The sequence below is a fragment of the Heteronotia binoei genome, chromosome 2 (genome assembly GCF_032191835.1).
Source record: "Heteronotia binoei isolate CCM8104 ecotype False Entrance Well chromosome 2, APGP_CSIRO_Hbin_v1, whole genome shotgun sequence".
NCBI lineage: Eukaryota > Metazoa > Chordata > Lepidosauria > Squamata > Gekkonidae > Heteronotia > Heteronotia binoei.
This window is the reverse complement of record NC_083224.1, coordinates 36,466,022-36,488,711: the sequence shown is the minus strand read 5'-3', so window position 1 is coordinate 36,488,711 and position 22,690 is coordinate 36,466,022. Positions and strand designations below refer to the sequence as shown.

General features: G+C 43.4%; 1 protein-coding gene across 4 annotated transcripts in view; it reads right to left on the bottom strand.

Moving 5' to 3' along the window:
• Positions 1–1,854: 1,854 nt before the first annotated feature.
• NFATC2 (nuclear factor of activated T cells 2) overlaps positions 1,855–22,690 on the bottom strand; it is a 202,480-nt gene continuing 181,644 nt past the window's right edge. For 3 of the 4 annotated variants that reach the window (XM_060230784.1, XM_060230785.1, XM_060230782.1), the window contains exon 10: positions 1,855–3,394. In XM_060230784.1, coding sequence (XP_060086767.1) covers positions 3,339–3,394 — 56 coding nt within the window. In that variant the 3' untranslated portion in view covers positions 1,855–3,338. Of the gene's footprint in view, positions 3,395–17,646; positions 17,736–22,690 lie in introns of all 4 variants that reach the window. The other variant, XM_060230783.1, reaches the window with a different exon arrangement.

Below are 22,690 nucleotides of genomic sequence, written 5' to 3'. Positions count from 1 at the left end.
ATATTCCAGTACAGGCAAAGAGCAAAGCACAAAGCACAGACCTTTGGTATCTGTCTTCATTCTGTTGGTCACTGGCTTTGGTAAATGTCCAACAAAGACCTTTAACCTACTGATATCAATTTAGCAACATTGTCATCACATACTTAATTATCATTATAAACAGCTGTTATATTATCCTGCCATATTTCGCTATACATAATTTCCCCAAGCATTGCTTTATTTTACAGTGCTAGGAGGCAATGATATGATGCCAATGCAATATGATGCAAAGCATCTACAGCTTTCTGGTTAGCTTTCAGCTGCAATTAATAGCAAATGATATGAGATGTTCCAACCATGCACCAGCTCCAGAAATCCTGCATAGTTTGAATTTCAGTCAAAAATTCAGGCAAGAATTTCAGTCACTTGCTGTTTATGGCTTTTCAGGTTTGTGGAAGTTCTGCATTTCTTTGTTGGGGCATAAGAGGATAATTTGCTTTTCTTTCTTTTTTCAAAAACCAACAGGTTCTTTATATCCCCCTCCCCATGTTTGCGAGAAATTGGTGGGCTAAATAAGGTCAGGTTCGACTTTAAGGCGTTTCTAAATGAAAGTCCTTGACAAAGAAAACAAACAAATTTTAAATGTTGCCTAAGCATGGAAATTAAAAACTGGGTGAAATGCAGAGCTCTTTGTTGGCAAACTAATGCCCATCTGTCCTTTGCATGGGCCTGGTAATTTGTGATAATCTAATGGGGAGTTTCGCTAGCCTCGCTGTGGGCATTTAACTAGCATCGCTAGAATTGCACAAGAAGCACATCCAGGCAGCTGAAAAGGTGCCACTTCAGTGTCTGCCTGCATACTGGTCCAGGGAAGGAAGAAAAGAGGAGAACAGAAGAATGGACAGGGACAGCTGGATAAAGAACAAGCTAATATTGCTGCAAATCGCTCCTGTCATTTTTAATTGTTTGCTTCCACCAGCCAGTCTGGTGTAGTGGTTAAGTGTGTGGACTCTTATCTGGGACAACCGGGTTTGATTCCCCACTCCTCCACTTGCACCTGCTAGCACGGCCTTGGGTCAGCCATAGCCCTGGCAGAGGTTGTCCTTGAAAGGGCAGCTGCTGTGAGAGCCCTCTCAGCCCCACCCACCTCACAGGGTGTCTGTTGTGGGGGAGGAAAGTAAAGGAGATTGTGAGCCGCTCTGAGACTCTTTGGAGTGGAGGGCGGGAAGTGGAGTGATAGTAGGGTTGTCAGGTCTGTGTTGGAAAATACCAGGAGATTTTGGGGATGGAGCCAAGAGAGGGTAGGATTTGGGGAGGGGAGGGGCCTCAGCATGGTACAATGCCATGGAGTCCACCCTTCAAAGCAGCCATTTTCACCAGGGAGCTGATCTCTGCCAGGCGGAGATCAGTTGTAAAAGTGGGAGATCTCCAGGCCCCACCTGGAGGCTGGCAGCCAGAAGTTATAGGAAGGAGGTGCTGTTGCTGTACATTCCTCTTTCCACAATTCTGTTATCTTCTTGCTTTGGAATAGCTAGAAGATATGAAAGAACAGCTCCTTCTCAATAAATGTGGACTGTTGAGAGAATCAAGGACATCGTGTTTGCTAGACTCCCAGAGTTTTACTAACTCTTTCAAGACTTGGAGAGTCCTAGGATCAGATCACAGAATTCCTGGGACTGTACCACTTCAGACTAGAAGTAGGTGAATGAATGTTTGAATGTTCTTTGGTGTAATCAATAATAAATGCTCAAACCTCACTGCATGTAGCGAATCATGGACAAGCCTATGCTAGAACACACAGTTCATCACATGCTACTTTCTCATTGGTGGGGTAATTTTGTTATGACGGAACATTGATAGGACTTTTAAGTGTTCTAAAAACACCTTTTTATTTTTAAATGGAGAAGTATCCCTGAACCTCTGGGGGCATTTTGCAGTCTGCTATAAAGAAGCACCAAGTTAGAAAACAAGTTAGAAAACAACACTGGGCTAACCAGTTAAGTTCAATCCTAACCATGTATAACTCAGAAGTTAATTTTTGGATTTTTTTTAATTTGCCCCATCTGGCCATTCTCCAGATTGCTCCAGCCCCTGTTCCATATTGCTTTTGTCTATGCTAGTGCCATTTATCATCACACCCCTCCTCCAGGGCATAGCCTTTTTGTTGGTCTCATTATCGACAGAGGAAAATCTTGTTGGAGCCAATCCATTGATTTTCATGGCACTTTCCCAACAAGCAAATGTGCTTAGAATTGCAGCCTGGATCTCACATTTCCCACTGATGAAAGCTTGGAAAGGTGGCATCTTTTGAAGTTGCCCAGCCTTGTGCTTTTCTACTAAGAATCTCAAGACCTGATGGGTATTCAATTTGATTATAGTTTAAAATGTTTGTCCTTTGTAGGGCCTGCAAGGAATCCTAAAAAATAATCCCCATTTCAATCCCAACACTGTTTTTGAGAAGGCAGTAGGCAGTGGAAGGCATAACCCAGCCAAAAGTGCTATCAATTTCATGGGTTTTGAGAAGGAGATACAAATATAACTTTTCAAATCAGTGGCTTGGATCCCACAACCATATTCTGCACATACTTCGCTCCAGCTGCAGTGTGGGGTTGTTTCCTTTTCCATTTGTGCAAGAGCTCATTGAAAACCACTGATCTTGTGCAGACAGAAATACTAGTGGCAGAGGAAGCAAGCTGAGCTGTGGCCAGAGCGAAGGACATTGCAGAAATATGGCTATAGGATCCAAGCCAATGAGTCTTAATTTTTGGCTGGATGGGCCCCAAGTATACATTGCTTTTTTTTTTTTTAGAAGCAGTAGCTGTAGCTTCAGTGCATCCTGAGGTCTAGCCAGTAATCCAGAAAGCCACTTTGCAGATTTACAAGTAAATAATAGGCACACATACTGCAATTTCCCCCTTCATATTTGTAGAGCAGTTTTCCATTCCAGTTGTGATGTTGTGCAGAGAGGTGAGCTGCTGGGCTGTTTTTAAGCTGATGCTGCATGCACAGATCTGTTCCTTATGCTATTTTTTTAAAAAAAAATTAAATATATATAATATATATATATCTGTGAACTGCATTAATGAAGAGTTTGGTCAGGCGCATGCTTTGCTACATGAGAACAACATGATCTTTGGACAAAAGGGAAGAGTGTTCTTTTTCTGATGTTTACGGCGAGAGGTGCTGCGTCGTCGCTTAGACAAAGCTGTTAGTCTGATGCCAGTGCATTGTTCCTGGTGTTGAACCGGTGCCTTGAGATGATCGCTTAGGGAAGCAGGAGGCAGGACGGGGCAGGAGAAAGGATCCAAGAGGTCAGACACGGGAGCGTTCAGAAGAAGCCGTCTCGCAAATCTCATCATCTACGTCTGACTTCTGGCAGGGAGTCCCGAAAACTCTTTCCTGATAATTTCGTTAACTGTGAAGGAGAAGGGGGGGAGGGGGAAAGAAGGGTTACTTTGCAAGGGACGAAAAAGGGAGCCCAAAAGAGTGGCTCTGCTGTTCAATTCACTTTATCCCTCCCCGCAATGCTCAGTGCGGATGCAACATTGTACAACTCCTTAGCTAGTTAAGTGATGGGGAGGAGGAGCACATGCTTTCTTTCTATAGCTTCTTCTCTTGCACAGGCATTTTTACCTCCCTTTCAAGTTTTGGAGTTGGCTGTCATTAGTGTCAACATCTGCACTAGCATTTTTTTTAAAAAAAATATAAACATATGTACATTTACAAATGTAAAAAAAAATTGGTAAAGGTAGTCCTCTGTGCAAGCACCAGTCGTTTCCAACTCTGGGGTGACGTCGCATCACAACGTTTTCATGGCAGACGTTTTTACAGGTTAGTTTGCCATTGCCTTCCCCAGTCATCTACACTTTCCCCCTAGCAAGCTGGATACTCATTTTACCAACCTCGGAAGGATGGAAGGCTGGGTCACCTTTGAACCGGCTACTTAAACCCAGCTTCCGCCAGGATTGAACTCGGGTCGTGAGCAGAGTTTAGGACTGCAGTACTGTAGCTTTACCACTCTGCGCCATGGGGCTGCCTTTTTACAAATATACAGTTACATAAATAAATACAAGGCTTAAGTGCAGTAGCACCTTAAAGAACAAAAAGATTTCCAAGGGATAAGATTTCAGGAGCCAAAATTCCTTTCCTCAGATATTCTAAAATGCTTCTGAAAATCTGCTGCAGATTAATGTGGCTACCACCTGAAACCATAAATAAATACAGCCATCACATTTTAGTAAAGGTGAAAAGGGAACTCCAATAAAGCCTGTGACCTCAACAAAGCACATAGTAAGAGCTCTTGCTGAACATTGTTTAATCTGTTCCTTCAGTTTCAGGTATTAATAAACAGACACCATTGGTCTGCAAATCTTTCATACTTATAGTTTTTCTGTTTTCTTAAATACTTAATGGCTGTTATCTTGTTCATGTACATTGTGTACTGTATCATTTGTGCATATCTGGCAGAGGTTCCCCCTCCCCCCCCAAAACACTGAACTGCATTAAGATTCCTGCTGTTGCTAACATGTTTGGCACCAGTATTTACTTTATACTGATAGAGGATAGGGATGCCAGACCTCCCGGTGAGGGTGTTGGTCTCTCAGTTTCAGGGGCTTCTCTCCACTTCCAGCCAGCTGGTCTGTGGGAGGAAATTACCGCCCCCCCCCCCCCAATAGAGCTCTTTCATGCCACCTGCTACCTGATCCTTTTAACTGAAGAGGTCAGGGACTGAACTCTGCAAGCAAGAAGAAGAAGAATAGCAGATTTATATCCCGCCCTTCTCCCTGAATCAGAGACTCAGAGCGGCTTACAATCTCCTATATCTTCTCCCCCCATAACAGACACCCTGTGAGGTGGGTGGGGCTGAGAGGGCTCTCACAGCAGCTGCTCTTTCAAGGACAACCTCTGCCAGAGCTATGGCTGACCCAAGGCCATTCCAGCAGGTGCAAGTGGAGGAGTGGGGAATCAAACCTGGTTCTCCCAGATAAGAGTCCACGCACTTAACCACTACACCAAACTGGCAAATATTCTATCAGTGAGCCCCAACCCCTCCTCATTCTCTATTAAGCTCACCTTTGCATAAAAATGCCATACTATAGACTGCTACAACACAAATTCCAAAACAAGAGTAAAAGGTAAAGGTAATCCCCTGTCAAGCACCTGTCGTTTCCAACTCTGGGGTGATGCTGCTTTCACAACGTTTTCATGGCAGACTTTTTACGGGGTGGTTTGGCATTGCCTTCCCCAGTCATTTACACTTTACCCCCAAAAGCAAGCTGGGTACTCATTTTACCGACCTCGGAAGGATGGAAGGCTGTGTCAACCAAGAGCTGGCTACATGAACTCAGCTTCCACCAGGATTGAACTCAGGTCATGAGCAGAGCTTGGACTGCAGTACTGCAGCTTACCACTCTGCATCATGGGGCTACTAAAACAAGAGTACACACATCTAACAACAACAACAGAATAGGCTAGTCCCGGAGGCTACTAAAAGAAAGCTAGCCTACACAAGCATGTGCAGTATCTAAAAAACCAAACCAAACACAGTAGCTTGCACAAAAGGGAATTCTTTGGAGCATGGCTTCTGGGTGACACCATAGCAGCAGCATCAGTGGGTGACTGTGGCTGAAGGCAGCCTTCCAAATAACAAATGCTAGGGTTACCTTATTTTGAAAAGCAAAAAAGAGGACATATTTCCCAACTGTCTACTTCAAACGAGTGATTACTATGGCAAATCTCATTTGAAATACCTCTACTATTTAAGTGGTGATCATTGCTACTCACTAGGAATATTCCTAACCTTCCAACCCCAAAAGAGGACATTTTCATCAGTTTTTTTAAAAAAGAGCCCCAAAGAGGATGGATACGAAAAAAAGAGAGCATGTCCTCCAGAAAGAGGACATCTGGTAAACCCGTGTATGCTCTTTCCTCAAAAAGTCTGGCCCATCACCAAGTTCTCTCATTTCCTTTACTTTTTGGAAAGGGTGCAATGCCACTTCTGAGGCCTCCCTGAGATTTGCTGAAGAGAAGAGTCTGATGTTCCTGCAGACACCATAGCTTATACCATAGCTGGATATGCTTGACTTATAGGGATGCCAGCCCCCAGGTGCCACTGGGGGAATCCCCTGGAATTAGACCTCATCTCCACACAATGGAGATCAGTTCCCATGGAGAAAATGGATGCTTTGAAAGCTGGGCTCTTTGGCACCAGACTCCACTGAGGTCTCTGTCCTCCCCAGGCTCCACCCTCAGTTCTCCGGGAGTTTCCCAACTGGGATTTGTCAACTGTAGCCCCATCCGACAACTGTAGACCTGGCAACCCCACTAGACTGTAGGGGAACAACTGCCATAAAACTGCCTTGAACAGACCAACAAGCAACTGCCTTGTTTATCCTAAACAAAAGGGACTCTGAACCATCCCGTCTCGCCATCGCCAGGGGATGATGGTTTTCTCGTTGCCAGTTCTCTTTCAAATTAAAGAGCAAAGCCATCCAAGGACAGCTTATTGTGCAAACAGTCTTGAGAGGTCTCATGCAAAGACACTAATGCAGATTTTGAAATCATACCCATGATTCACAACATGCAAAAGTCAGATTACAAAAACCCTAGCAAGAAGATCCCCCGTGGGTCTTCCCACTTCATGAACATGTGTAAATAACATGTCTAAATGTGCCCACCACAGGGCCAGATCTAGGGAAGGGGCAGACGGGGGGTGCTTGCCCTGGGCGCTGACGGAGGGGGGGGGGGCGCCAACTTGGGGATGGAGTCCATTGTATTCTATGGGACCATAAGACAGAATGGCCCATAAGGGGGTGCCATTTTTTAATTTTGCACCCCCCCTGCAAAAAACATGTAGATCCGGTCCTGCCATCTTATGCATGCTTGAGCCTACTGTACTGTTAGACTTCCAAGGAAAAGAGCCAGTTGATTGAAAGCTGGGGCTATGACCCCAGAGGGGATCTCCATTCTACCATGAAGTTCACTGGGTAAGCTTTGGCCATTTGTGTCTCAACCTGACCTACCTAACAAGGTTGTTTTAAGGCTAAGGAGGGGAGAACCAGGAATTCTACCCTGAGGTTCTTGGACGAAGAAGGGGCTATATCCCTAACAAAAAAATGAAGTAAGTCATAGAAACTGGCTACCAACATTCGTAGGTCTACAATCTTGTGACCACTTGAAGTCTGATTGAACTTTACTTTCAAGTAAAAGATCAATTCTAAAAATACTTAGACCGATTTCACATGAGCTTGTTCCGGTTGGAGCGCCCTTTTGCTCCCGGGGCTTCTCTCCATTTTCGCACAACTTGGCCCAGAGCTGCGAGTTGGTGCGGTGCTCTTCCGCAGCAAACAGGATTCTCTTCCAAGCGGTTTCTGCTTGCAGCGGGAGAACGGTGCACCAACTCGCAGCTCCGGGGCAAGTTGCAACTTGTGTGAAAACGGAGCGAAGCACCGGGATCAAAAGGGCTCTCCACTCGGAACAAGCCATAGTGAGAAATTGGTGTTATAGTCTTCTAAACCCATTCAATTAGGATTGTCAGTCTCCAGGTAGTGGCTGGAGATCTCTTGGAATTACAACTGGTCTCCAGGTTGCAGAGATCAATTCCTCTGTTGAAAATGGCTGCTTTGGAATTGGAAGGTGGGCTCTATGGCATTATGCCCAACTGAGGTCCCTCCACAAACCCCATGCTCCCCAGCCCCCCCTCTAAATCCCCAGCAATCTCCCCAGCCAGAGCTGGCAACCCTAAACTTAGCCAGGTGTAACTCAGCTTAAAACTGCACTGTCCACGTGCCGAAGATCTGCCTGTAGATGACATAATATGGCCAGCCTATTTGCTTTCCAGAAGCCTCAGAAAACACTGGTGGCCAGGAGCAGCTGCTGGACTTCTGGAGTGTTGCAGTGTAAGAAAGCAACCAGCGGGAGGTGAAATTGGTCTAGCTTTGTGATCCCGCAGCTGAAAGCTGAAACTTTTTTTTTTTTTTTAAAGAAGGCTTCCTGTTTTCTCTACCCAGGAAACGAGAAGAGCAGATCTTCAATGGAAATTTTTCAGTCACTAAAAATAGCAGTTAGGTAAAAAGAGGTGGGCACCAGCTCTGAGGCGGGAGTTGGAGGGTCATTTCCCTTCCGTAAACAAGGGGGCTAAAACACTGGCTACTGGTGTACGGATCAACACCATTTGTTTATGCAGAGAAGCAAGGGGGGGGGGGGAGAAGGAAATAGAAGGACACCCTGCATTGTAGGGGACATTTCTTTTTCATTTAATGAAAGTGACCAGTTTGGAAACAGAACATTTTTCCTGTTAGAAAGTGCCTTGTGAAATTCACCTACCGCCCCCACCAAAGAAATGGGATTAATGTTTTAAAGCCCAATGAAGGAAATCCCTGCTGGATCGAAAACAAAATTAAGTTTACCAAGGCAAGTACTTCCAGGAATGCATAAGACACCAGAAAGGCTCCTTAATTCCAAGGAAATTAAATCCCATTTGTTTCAGTGGTACCTAGAATCAACTGGATTGCAGGCATAGGATGCAATCTCGTTCACAGCAGGTGGATATGAAAAGGCTGAGTTTACGGTCAGGCTGTGTTTGAGCTCTACTATTGAAACATGCAGATTGAGGTTGCCAGGGAGTCTTTGGGAACCACCACTGGCCTCCAAACTACAAGAATCTGTTCCCCTGGAGCAGGGGTGGCCAACGGTAGTGCTCGAGATGTTTTTTTTTGCCTACAACTCCCATCAGCCCCAGCCAGCATGGCCAATGGCTGGGGCTGATGGGAGTTGTAGGCAAAAAACATATGGAAAGCTACTGTTGGTCACCCCTGCCCTAGAGGAAATGGTTGCTTTGGGTGTGTGTGTGTGTGGATTCCATGGCATTCTACTCTTTTGAAGTCTCATCCTGCCCTCTTTAGGCTCCAACCCACAATCTCCACAAATTTCAGTCACTGAGATCATCATTAGAGATACTTCTCCATGAGTTCCCACCACTAGATCCAGGCTGGGTTGGGAATTTCCTGGAGATCTGATCTGGAGTGGAACCCAGTGAGTGCAGGGTTGGACCTCAATGGGTATAATACTATTGATTCCACCTTCCAAAGCTGCTGTTTCCTCCAGGGGAAACTGATCTACACAGTCTGGAAATCAGTTGTAACTCCAGGAGATCTCTGGGCCCCATCCAGAGCTTGGCAACCCTAAGAACATCTGTGCAGCAGTACTGCAGTTTTGGAATAGCTCCCATAGGATGTTCATGACTCCCCATTTTTCTGGCGGTCTGTTGAATTAAGTGTACTTTTTACTGGGGCTTTTACTAGTTATGCTTTAAAAACTATTTTCGTGATACTGGATTTAATTAGTGTCGGTTTAACCAAGAGTTTTAACATTGGTTTTATGATGATGTTGGGGAATTAGGATATTTCTTGTGGGCTAATCACTTTGGGATTTTTAATGCAATTGTAATTTGTTTCTAAAGCCTTTTCAAAGGCCCCTTTATAACACTAGCGGAAATCATTTCACTATAATAAATGTTCTTTTTTTTACAAGAATACCCACTCCAGGTATACATAGCATGTTAAATTAGAAATAAAAGGCTTCTAAACTGACGCCTCCCTTGACATGAATAGGGCTACCATCTCTGCAAAGTTCTTCAAGATTTGTGGGTGGAGCCTGGGAACGGTGGGGTGGGACCTCTCTGGTGATTTATGCCATAAAGACCACCAGGGCTTTTTTCATTAAAAAAGCCTAGCGGGAACTCATTTGCATATTAGGCCGCACCCCAAGCCAGCCAGAACTGCATTCCTGAAGACCACTATCCAGAATTGCCATCTTCTCCAGGGGACCTGATCTCGGTAGTCTGGAGGAGATCAATTCTATTTCTGGGAAATCTGCAGATCACTCCTGGATGTTGCCAACCCAATAGAGATCCCAGTTCTACAGGATATGCTTGTGTGTATGTAGAGAGCTTCAGATTAGGAAATAATACTGGTATATATGCAAGATGTATGTGTATGAGACCGATTCCTCACTAGCAGTTGCTCCACTCCTGGGCTCCTGCTTTCCCCGGCTCAAGCGATCAATTCCCCACCAGTTGATGCGTGGGTGCATTTTGATCCAATTTCCCTTGTGGTTCCTTGCTCTTGTTTTTTGGAGAGCAAGAAACTCCAAGGGAAATGGGAGGGATCTGCAGATCAAAATGCTCCTGCGCAGCAACTGGTGGGGAATTGATCGCTTGAGCCAGGGAAAGCAGAAGTCTGGGGGCAAAGCAACTGTTAGTGAGGAATTGTTCTGCATATGCTAAGCAGGGATGTCAAACATGCGGTCCGGGGGCCAAATCAGCCCACTGGAGTGCTCCTATCAGGCCCTCGAGCAACTGGCTTTCATCTGCTTCCTCCTCCCTCTCTCTTGCTTCCTTCTGCATCATGGCCTGCTTTGCCAGGCTTACTCAATTGCACAGGAGCTACAGAGCAAAACCTCTATTTTCTCCATTGGCTGAGCATCCTCCCTTGGGGAGGAAGGCAAAGCTTGTTTTTCCAGGCTCTCTCAATCACATAGTAGAGCTACTGAGCCAAGTCTCTTTTCCTTCTATTGGCTGAGGCTCCTCTCCCCCAGTTCCCTGGGGAAGGAAGGAAAGAGCCACAGCTTCCTTTGCCTCGTTCCCTGGATCCCACGGGAGAGATAAAAAGAAAGCACCTTTAAGACCAAAGAGTGCTAATATTTGAAGTTTAAAAAAAAAAAAATTAATCGTGTTTGTCTGTGTCCTTTATAAAGTTTATATCTCTGCTATCTAATCTTAAATAGGTATACACATGGCCTGGCCCAACATGGCCCGGCCCAACCTGACATGGCCCAGCCCAACAAGGTCTCATTTATATCAGATCTGGCCCTCATAACAAAGGAGTTCGACACCCCTGTGCTAAAGGGATGGCAACAGTTCTTCCTTGAAAGAAGAATGAATGAAATATCAGTGCCTCTGATGCCAGCTCCTGCCAATCAAATGAAGTTGTGGATAGACACAAATACTGTTCAGAGCACAAGCCTAAGCAAGTTTACTAGGAAGAAAGCCCTACCCACTTAAGTCAATGGGATTACTTGCTAGTAAGTGCATTAGGATTGTAGCCTCAAGCTGGCTCCGTCTGTGCCAGAACAGAGCACTGGAAGAGGGAACTGATTGAAATTGCTGCCTCCTTGTCTGCAGACAGAAATGCCCTTCTGTCAGAGGCATGGCAAGATTGGATGTACCCTGATGCCTTTACTTTTGTTCAACTGGTAAAAAGGCAGGGAATCAATCAACAAAATAGCTTTTAACAGATAGGTGTTAGGGTTGCCAACTTCCAAGTGGGACCTGGAAATCTCACAGAATTACATCTGATCTCCAGACAACAATCAGTTCCTCTGGAGAAAGTGGCTACTTAGGCATTATACCTCTCTGAGCTTCCTCCTCTCTCCAAATCTTGCCCCCCCCCAAGCTCTGCTCCTAAAATCTCCAGGTATTTCCCCACCCAAAGTTGGCAACCTGAATTGACATCCCTAACTCTAGAACTCTCTCTTCCATTTCCTGTTGTGTTGGATTGGGCAGTGCAGTGGATTTTATGTTGTATCCACATCTGAAACGAGCCATTCATATTTTTCTATTCATGTGTCTGGTTGGGGCGTTTTCAATCTAATTTGTAGTGTTTGCAATCACTCCTCGTGTTGGATGGGAATTTTGAAAGTGAAGCCTGTGGTTGAGAATGTTTGTAAAGATATTGCTTTTAAACCTCTCCCACCACCATGCCACTGCAACCCCTCTGGTATCACACAAAAGGGTAAACAAACGCTCCCTGTTCACTTTTTCCAACCCGCTCGTCTTTTGATGATTGCATTGCAGATATCTAGAGCTTGATTATGACTCATTCTATCTTTGCAATGGATGGGAGGGGGAGGAGATGGTGGTAGAGAGTCCAAAAATTCCTGAGCCCTGAATACAGTGCTTTGATTCTTGTAAATATCTAATAAAAATGTACCCTCATTTAGCCAAATAGCTGGGAAGACATCCAAAAAGATTAAGATAATCAGAGGTTTAAATAAAAGGGGAGTGCTGTATACATTGCAATATGCTGTTGTGGGCTTCAGCCGCTGAGAGGGTGTGGCCATAACAGCAGCCTGTAACTCAGAGTCAAGTCATATTGGGACAACCCAATACTTTGGCCATGGAATCTTAATCTGGCTTGGAAGTTGCTGATACAGCATGTACAGTACCACTTCAGCACACAAAGAACTGGATTCAGTAAAATTCTGCACCCACAACAAAGTTTTCCCACACTGCGATAGCCATTTGTGCCCTGGAAAAGCTGAGGGGTAGGGAATCCTGTGGAATAGCATGGGGAATGTGGCATAGGATTTGGGGGTGGAGGAGGAAGTGTGGAAAATGGAGGAGGAGGAGGAGGAAGAGCAGGAGGAGAGTTGGTTTCTATACCCTACTTTTCTTTACCTTAAGAAATCTAAAAATGGCTGATAATGGCCTTTCCTTCCTCTCCCCACAAGAGGCGCCTTGTGAGGTAGGGGAGCAGGAAAGAGTTCTGAGAGAAGTGTGACTGGCTCAAGGTCACCCAGCAGGCTTCATGTGAAAGAGTGGGGAAATCAAACCCAGTTCTCCAGATTAAGATCTGCCCCTCTTAACCACTACATCACACAGGAGACTCTTCCCATCTGTGAACTGAAGACCCTTGCATGGACATGGGTGAAAGGGCTGCCTTCTGATTGCAAACCACTGAATGCCGCACAGATTCATTCATCTCTCACCAATTCAGTTATGTGAATTGGTTTTAGAACAACATCATTTAAACTTGTAGATTAATTTGACCCATCCAGCTTGCTGAAGCTGAAGTGGAAAGGCATACAGGTCATACAGGTGTGCCGCCTTCCTCCCATCTATACCAAATTTGATAAAAACAGAAAGAGGGTTATTGCTCTACCTTAAGGGCTGTGTTAGTTTTTTTTAAAAAAAATTAAGAAAATCCAGTTTATTTTTCTAGTATACAATGAAGTAGGCAAAAGGTACATGAACAAAAGTGTTGTCAAGTTGCAACTTGACTTATGGCAACCCCAGCAAGGGGCTTTCAAGGCAAGTGATTAAACAGGGGTGGTTTGCCATTGCCTTCCTCCACAGAGTCTTCATTGTTGCTCTCCCATCTGAGTACCCACCCTGCTTAGCTTCTGAGATCTGAGGAGATCAGGCAATTCCATGCTGCCTTCCCATGTAAAATATTATCTTAAAGATGCAACTGGGATTTTTCTTAAACAATGGGGCTTTAGTCTAGTTTGTGCCCAAAGCTAATACATTTTGCTTTTCAGGTGAAATTAGTAAGAGCAACTTTTATCATCTACAATGCTCATAGGATTTGGAGTTAATTTTAAAGCCACTTTGGCTCTTCTGTGTTCCTATAATGGGTAGAATGCCACATTTCTGAAAACCAGAACTGATGAAAAAGACGGTTTGAGATACCATAAAAAGGCTTATATATTCATACTTGGTAATATGTAAGTATATTTAAAGTTAATGTGAATTCCCTAGCTAAAGTCATGCCAATAGTCTTTCCCAACAGACTAGTGCAGAACGGCAGATTCAACCAGACTCAAAATTTAAAGGACCTTCATACAGGCCCTACACTTATTCCTGTCTTTCCTGACCAGCTCCATGAACTGAGTCCATAGCACACAAAGATTCAAATCCAGTAGCACTTCAGAGACCAACACTATGGGGCGGGGGGGAGTAGGAGCTTCTGAGAGTCAAAGTTCCCTTCATCAGATACTCTGATGAAGCTGAAACTATCTTTACAGTACACATGTAACCTCTGTTTCCCTCTTAGAACATAAATGGGAAGAATGCTGGGCCAGCAGGGGTGGGCGGAGAAATGGGAGGGAATCACTGGTGATGCAGAAGAGGCATTATAATTTGCAGCAATGCTCTAGCATTCCTCAGAATTAAAATAGAGTTTTGGCTGAATGCTATAGCATTGTCAACTATGTGAAAACATCAGGTCTTGGTTGTGTCCAAAATGATGTCACTGCATCATTGGTGACATCAGAAAGTCTACCACGCTCTTAGGTCTCCTAGTGGAAAATGTCCCGCTGGCAACTGAAGGAAGAAAGGAAGAATGCTTTGCTTTTGACTTGATTGGCCTTAGCTGAATGCCTACAGCAGCAATTGGCAGCTGTCTCTGACCGATTTCTCACTAGCCTTATGCCAGTCTCACGCTCCTCTTCTGCACAGACCCCATTTGCCCCGGGGCTGCAACTAGCTTCGCCTTTTTCGCGCGGCAAACAGAAACTGATTTTTAGAGGATCTTGTTTGCTGTGCAAAAGAGACGGAGTGAGATGCAGCCTCGGGGCAGCTTGTGCGAAATCTGACGGAAGCCCTGCTGAGAAGAGGAGAGTGAGGTAAGGCTAGTGCGAAATCGGTCTCTGTGTTTTCTGTATCTTGGGCTTTAACTCATTTTTGAAAGAGCAAGAGTCCAGTAGCACCTTAATGACTAACAAAATTTGTAGCAGGGTATGAGCTTTCATGAGTCACTGGTCACTTCTTCAGATACCTGATACCCTGCTCACAAATTTTGTTAGCCTTTAAGGTGCTACTGGACTCTTGATCTTTTCTATTGTTACAGACTAACATGGCTACCTGTGGATGGAGTGGCATGGATTAAGTCCAGTCTTTCAGGTGTTTCCCCCCCCCTCAAAATATTTTAATGAAAAATAGCCTTTAGAAGTTTCAAGGTTAGGAATTTAGGATTCCAGAGGCAAGCATATGGACCCCTGCCCAAACCCAAATCTCTAAACAGTACAACATAAGGAGCTGGCTCTAAGCTGGTTGTCCCCAGAGGTAAGGTTGCCGACTTCCAGGAGATCAAACTAAAACAACTGTGCCAAACAATAACAATCTCTATTTCATTAGAAAAATATATACACAGATAGAACAAAATATTCAACAAGGGGTAGATTCTATGGCAATAAAGTACATAAATTCATGTGGCAACAAAAATGCTCCTGAGTAGTTGAGGAACCCCATAAAAGAAGGCTCCAAAGATTGATATATCCTTAATACGCCTGTTGACTCCTTGGTACACGTTTCACATCAAGATGCTCATAGAGCCAGTCCTGTTCTTAAAAAATCACAAGTCCAATGGATACACCGGTTAAAAACAGTACAACCATTTGGTTTGAATGTGAGTAATGATCTTTCTTGTTTTATATGATTCCAAGGTTTTGTGTTCTGATGCATGTAAAAAATTTTGTAATGTTGAAATTTTTTAATACCTTTAAGAGCTAATTTGCAATCTGCTTGTTCCCTTAAATGGAGGTAACTGTGGTTGGAATGATGAGCATGTGCCTTTGCAAGTTGTGTGAAGACATAGCTTGCCACCAGTGAGGAAATATTTCTGTTAAAAATTTCATTCAGGTATATGTGTATGCCTATTGGTTCTGATATTATATAATTTTAGATGGCAATTTGTGTGTAACCTGTAGTGTTGCATTTTTTTAAAGAACAGGACTGGGTCTATGAGAAAGCATCTTGATGTGAAATGTGTACCAAGAAGTTGACAGGCATGTTAAGGATATATCAACCTTTGGAGCCTTCTTGCAAAGGGATCTGGTTCCTCAACTACTCAGGAGCAACTTTGTTGCCACATAAATTTATGGATTTTATTACTCAGGAGCACTTTTGCTGCCACATGAATTTATGGACTTTATTGTCATAGACCCTACCACTTGTTGAATATATTGTTCATAGGGTATCTGTGTATATATTTTTCTAAAGAAATAGAGACAGTTATTGTTTTAGCATGGTTGTTTTTGTTTTGGTCTATCACTGTGCAGCCACTCTGTTATTTTGCTGCAACCTCCAGGAGGTGACTGGAGATCTTCCACTATTACCACTGATCTCCAAGTGACAGAGATCAGTTCATCTGGAAAAAATGGATGCTTTGTAAGGTCGACTCCATAGCATTTAATTCCCTCCCCTCCCTAAACTCTGCCCTCCTCAGGCTTCACCTCCCCAGATCTCCAGGTATTTCCCAACCTGGAGTTGGCAACCCTACCTAGAGGGGTGCTGTTTGACCACCATGAAACAAGGGATAATTTGACCTACATGGACAAAACCCATGAGGGACATAGAAGATGAGGAAGGCAATGAGGCAAGACAGAACAAAGAAGGTGGATAAGTCCAACTTAGAGCCAACTTAACCTGGAAATCAAGAGTACATGAGGCAGTGTCGTGTGGTCACTGCTGGCAACAGAAATAAATCCATTTTAAATAAATAATTAAATAACTTTGACACAGAGAGAACTCTAGCCTTCTGTGTTATACCTCTGAGGATGCCAGTCACAGCTGCTGGCGAAACGTCAAGTTCTACAATGCCAAGATCATGGCCATACAGCCCGGAAAATCTACAACAACTAAAGGAATAATTGTTGTTTTTTTATTAAATTTCATCATTGTTGTTTTTATTGTGGTTTTAAGATTTATTTTAATACTGTTTCATTTAAATTGTAAACTGCCTTGAGTTCCACAAGGGAGAAAGGCAGCTAATACATGTAGTAAATAAATAAAAAAAATAGACATCATTATAATAACAATATCACTTCCAGGGAAAGTGTGGAAGCGATGCCAGCCACTCTTAAGAATAACCAGCAACTCTGGCAATTTTCTAGAGAAGACTGTGAAAGTGAAGCAGCTCTTGGCAGCTCTAATCCAACCCAAGGAGTCTGTGTGGAGTTATTATTGTTATTATTTAAATGTTGAGGGTTCAAGACTTAGAAGAAAAACCAAACAAAACCCCCCTACATGGCAAGTATATTAACTGAACATGTTGGATGTGTGTAGGTCTGCCCCCTTTCCCTGAAAAATGGCTGGCTGTGACCTGGTCCCATAATATCCAAGGAACAAGCCTGTGTGAAATGGAAGTAATGCCATCCCCACAAAGGCTTTTTCTTGCCACGAGAAAGGAAGGAAGGAAGGAAGGAAGGAAGGAAGGAAGGAAGGAAGGAAGAAAGAAAGAAAGAAAGAAAGAAAGAAAGAAAGAAAGAAAGAAAGAAAGAAAGAAAGAAAGAAAGAAAGAAAGAAAGAAAGAAAGAATCAATCAATCAATATTACTGTGAAGTACCAGCAGCTGGATCCATGTCCTAATCCTTGGCAAGAGAACACAAAATTCATCGCTTTTATAAGCTACATTCTCTTCTCTGAACTATATTGCAGATAAAAAGCTCTGAATATTCAGTCCTTCTTCCAAGCACAGAATTCTCACAAAAATCAACAGGATTTTTGTACACAAAAATGAGTTCAGAACATGCATTCAAGAGTCACGTGCAGAGAAGAGGCCCAAAGCAAAGGGTGCGAGGGGGCAGGGGGAGGAAGCAAATATCACTTTCATTCCTGCAGCAGGCAAAATGTGCTTGGAAAGTCATCAAGCAAAGTTCAGATCCTGATGGTGAACAAACGAATACAGTGAGTGACGGCTGGTAACTTTGCAGTGATTTCAAACACAACATGCTTCCCCAAGCGCAGCCACCAAATATTAGAGATCTCTACAAATGAACCTTTCAAATGAACAAAACTGAAATGACATTTTACAGTAATCCAAAGAGATCACATACAAGTAAAAGAATATCTGCAGCTACACAAAAGTCAGGAAAAATATCAATTACCTTAGATTTTGATTGCTTGGTTCAAAAAAGCACAGTCACTCAGTTTCATATAATGTTTTGTATCCAGCTAAGGTGTGTGTCTATCAGCTCTGAAAAAGATTTGCAAAACCATTTTTTGAGAAAGGCATGTAACCTTTGACCCTGGCCTAAGGTCAAATGTTACAATGCTTGGCTGTTTGTTTCACATGAAGTACTAAGACATGAATTACTTCTCGACCCTCACCATTGAGCATTCGCAAACATTTGTTGTGACAACATGGGATACATCTTTCTCTAAAATGCCGGGGGTTATTTTGGTCCAGGATGCAAATTCCACAAGACTATATTACTACCTCATTGTTAATAGAGTATGAGCAAGAGGGATGTCCCTTGCTTTTTAGTTTTCTCCAACAAGGTGAAAATGATATATGTGGTTTAAAAAAAAAAGATCAACTGAGCAATCCAAGTGGGTATACTCAGAAGTCCTGTTGAGATGAATGAGACTCACACCTTAGTAAACGTGTTTAGGACTGCTGCCTTATTTGACCTAATGGTGAAAAATTGCTAGGCAACAGACCCCATTCCCGACTCCAGCTGTATTTCATATAAATGCTCTGCACTCAGAGGCAGTGATCCCTCTAAGCTGAGTTAGTGTGAGCTAGCTCACAGTTTTTTTAGCCTCCAACTCACACATTATTGTCTTAGCTCAGGAAAAATGGCCCCAGGGCAAACTGATTTATGCAGTAGCTCACAACTTTAATGCCAGTAGTTCACAAAGTAGAATTTTGACTCACAAGACTCCACAGCTTTATAAACGAAGCTACTAAACACAGTCCTCAAGATACTGTGAGTTTTGTGCAATGTCAAATCCAATATTAGTAGACCCTCTGAGCAGTACTCCCACTAAGCTGTGGGTCTCTCCAGGAATAGTTCAGGACCATAACCACTAATTCACACTGTCCATCATCACCAATTGCACACAACATCTATGCATTATGATTCTCTCTCAGAACCTTTAAAAGGACAGGCACCAACTGTTAGAAAACCTGTGCATCTCAATCTGAGTCTTGTGCTGCTTCTTTCTTTCTTTCTAAAATGTACCATAGTTTTAATTCAACAGAGAATTAAAAAAAAAAAATGGCCAATCTGTCTCAGCCCAATCCTAAACATGCTTTCCCAAAAGCAGGGCTTTTCTTGAGCAGGAATGCAGTTCCGGCTGGCTTGGCATAAGGGGGTTTGGCTTAATATGCAAATTAGTTGTGTGAAACAACGGCGTGTGAAACAATGGTATGTCAGGGGGTGTGCCCTAATACATAAATGAGTGCCAGATGGGCTTTTTTCTGCAAAAAAAGCCCTGCTCAAAAGTAAACTCTGCTGAACCTCACACTTTTGCTTAGGGCTCCTTTGTAAATCCAAAAGGCTCAAGGGAGATAGGCTATGTCAATAAAGGCACCCATGGTTTTCTGTTTGCAAGAATTGATCAAGGCTGTTAATGATAGGACACTTTGGATGTCATTCCTTCATACAGTCACCATAAGTCGGAAGCAACTGTCAGCACACAATGCAAACAAATTGGAATTTGTAGAATCATAGAGTTGGAAGTGTACATAGAGGCCATCTAGTCCAACCTCCTGCTCAGTGCAGGATCAGTCTAAAGCATCCCTGATGTTCAGCCGCTACTTGAAAACTGCCAGGGAAGGGGGACTCACTGATTCCCTAACAAGCGGATTCCACTGCTAAACCACTCTTACTGTAAACATTTTTTTCCTCATATTCAGCTGGTACCTTTCTGGTGGTAATTTAAACTCATTAGGACATAAATTAGACAGAATGCTCATGTAAAGTCTAGTTCTATTTCCTCCGTTTCTGAATATTACCACATTTGGGTTTCCATAACTGGCAAGGGTATGGAATGCAGTACAAATGATATGAGGGAATGGAACAGCTTGAACTAAATATTTGAGCAGGAGAACTGACACGGGACTGTCATTTTTGTCTTCCTTGTAATGTGGAGTTTTATCCTTAAAAAAGGGGTGGCGGGAGCCAAGCCACCCATGATTATTAAATCAAACTGAGAGACCGATTTCGCACTCACCTTACACCACTGTCACGTTGGTCTTCTCAACACAGCGTCCTTCCGATTTCCCATTATCTGCCCCAGGGGTTGCAGCAAGCATCGGTGTTTTTGCGCAGCAAACAGAAAGTGGGTTTTAGCAGTTCCTGTTTGCTGCATGAAAACTCCGATGGTTGTTGCAGCCCTGGGGCAGATAGTGGGAAATGGGAAGGAAGCTGCGCTGAGAAGACCAACATGACAGCAGTGTAAGGTAAGTGCAAAATTGGTCAGAGTGTTTCCATGTGCATGTTTTACTCTGCGTTTGGTTCCAAACTGGAGCCCCCTCATCTTTTTGAGCATCCACACAACATCACTCTCTAATCATTCCCTTTCCAAGTTTTCTCCTGCTTTGCTCTAATTTTTCCTAAACCTGATTTCCTACAACATTTTTTGAAATAATAAAGTCCAAGCAAATGTGCATGTTATCCTAATTGTAGGGTTGGAAAGATTTTGGGAGTGGAACCTAAGGAGTGAGTGATGTTTAAGGAGGGGAGTGACTTCAACAGGGAATAATACTCTCTTTAAATATTTCTTTAAATATCTCTTTAAATAATTGCTCTCTTTAAATATTTGAAAGGCTGTCATTTAGAGGAGGGCAAGGAGCTGTTCCACTTGGCAGCTAAGGATAGGATCCGAAGCAATAGGCTCAAATTACAAGCAGAAAGATACCAGCTGGATATTAGGAAAACATTTTTTACAGTCAGAGTAGTACAGAAGTAGAACCAACTGCCTAGGAAGGTAGTGAGCTCCCCTTCATTGGCAGTTTTCAAAATGCAGCTGGGTGATTATTTGTCACAGATGCTTTAGGCTGATCCTGCATGGAGCAGGGGGTTGAACTAGATGGTCTGTATGGCCCCTTCCAACTCTACGATTCCATGAATGCCACAGAATCCACCCTCCAAAGCAGCTATTTTTTCAAGTAAACTGAACTAGGTTGCCTGGGGATCAGTTATAGTCCCAGAAGATCTCCAGCTACCACCTGGAGGTTGGTAACCCCACTTAATGGGGATATGCTCATTTTTGAAGGCTTTACTCATATCATTCTTGTTCTTGGTGGGGCACAGTGGAAGGGCTTCTAGCCCCACTGGTGGACCTCTTCATGGCACTTGGGTTTTTTTGACCACTGGACGGGCCATTGGCCTGATCCAACTTGGCTTCTCTTATGTGGTCACCATTTCCCCTGCCATGCCACTAAAGGGTTTTTTTAAAGAAATATATCAGTAATTACTATTGCAGTGTAGAAGGATAGTCATTAGTCTGTGTAGCAATAGAAAAGAGCAAGAGTCCAGTAGCACCTTAAAGACTAACAGAATTTGTGGCAAGTATGAGCTACTGCAATGCAGTATAATAATATTATAGCAATCCATTGCCATAATTGACAAGGTCCTCTGAATTAACCTCCTTTCATACTAAAAAAAAAGTAGCCTTTTTCATTGCAGAAGTATGAGAGGAAAGGTACAAGCAATTTTTTGTCCAGATTGCATAAAAAGGAATGAGGAGGGGAAGTTGCTAAAAAGAGTTCCATGCTCAACTGATCTTGTGGGTGTTCCCTTTTCACTGCCATTTGTAATGAAAGCAAAAGCAGCATGTAGAACCACTGCTGCGTAGTTTCTACAGGCTAGTATCTACCAATTTTATTTCCAAAATCCATATCCTGCCCAGAGAACATGATGGATTGTTTTACTTTCTCTTTTCATCATTTTATGATTTGCATGCAAGCAGAACTGAAAAAAAGATCAGATCCTTTTTTTTTTTCATAGCCAGCCTGGACTCTCTTTACTCGTTTTCAACTTTGCAACTCTCTGCTCTGCAAATGGCAACAGCTTTGTCAATGATTAATATCACACCTGAGCTGGAAAGTAATTAGCTGGAAAGTCATTACACTTTGGATGGCCAGAGGACTTTCACACAGTTAATCGGTTAAGAAAGGAACCATGTGCATGCTGAGTGCTTAACTCTCTGGAAACCAGACTACAGGGGTAAAGGACTATGAAATGAATTAAGATTATAAGTAGCAAACAGAAAAGGAGGACAAGAACTATGCCAAGAAACCACCTCACTCAGAAAGCCAGATGTACTCCAAAGCAAGCTGTGTGCAGGTTGAAAGCCAAGCCCATGCCCTAAGGAGCTATTGCCAATGCTCATGTGACTTTCAAAGACTTTAGTACACCATAATCAGAAGGAATTCTATGGTTCACATGATGATCTAGTCTGACAATCATCTTTTCATAGTTCACCCTCTGACATTTTCACAAACAGAAGTAGAGAAATGGTGGCAACAGCCCCATTCTCATATCCTGGATCACTGTCCGAGCTCTCCACCAAATCATGTATCTATCCTACTGATGCTATGTTCACTTATTCTGCAATCCCCTGTCTTCCACCAGTTTAAACGCCATGAAGATATTTGGTCTTTTCATTAAAGATATACCAGGAAAAAAAAATATATATATAGTTGTCTTGCAACAGGTTAACAGTAACCTCAGCAGTCAGGGCTGGCCCTTCTGTCTGGCACCCTGGGCAAGGCTAACTTCTGGCACCCCCACCTCCCTGCACTGATAACATCACTGAATGACATGAGGGCGCTCAATTCAGCGCCCCCGGAAGGCCAGCACCCTAAGTGATCACCTAGGTTGCCTAGTGGCAGGGCTGGCCCTATCAGCAGCTATAATGTATATGAGATGGCAGAGTCCCTTGGTGTTCATGTGCTTGCATTGATACTAGAGAGGATGGTCCTCATGGTCAGCACAGCAAAAGCCCTGTCTTACTGCCACCTAATTGCAGACAATAGTGACACGTGGGTGTGGGGCCTTCACAGAAACTGAGCAGGTTTATATGGGAATAGGTGAGCCTTCCAAGACCCTGGTCTTTGGATTGTTTTAAACCTGTGTTGTATTTAAACTGTACAGAGCCAAAAGAAAATCAGAAATATGAATATTCTAGCGCCATTGA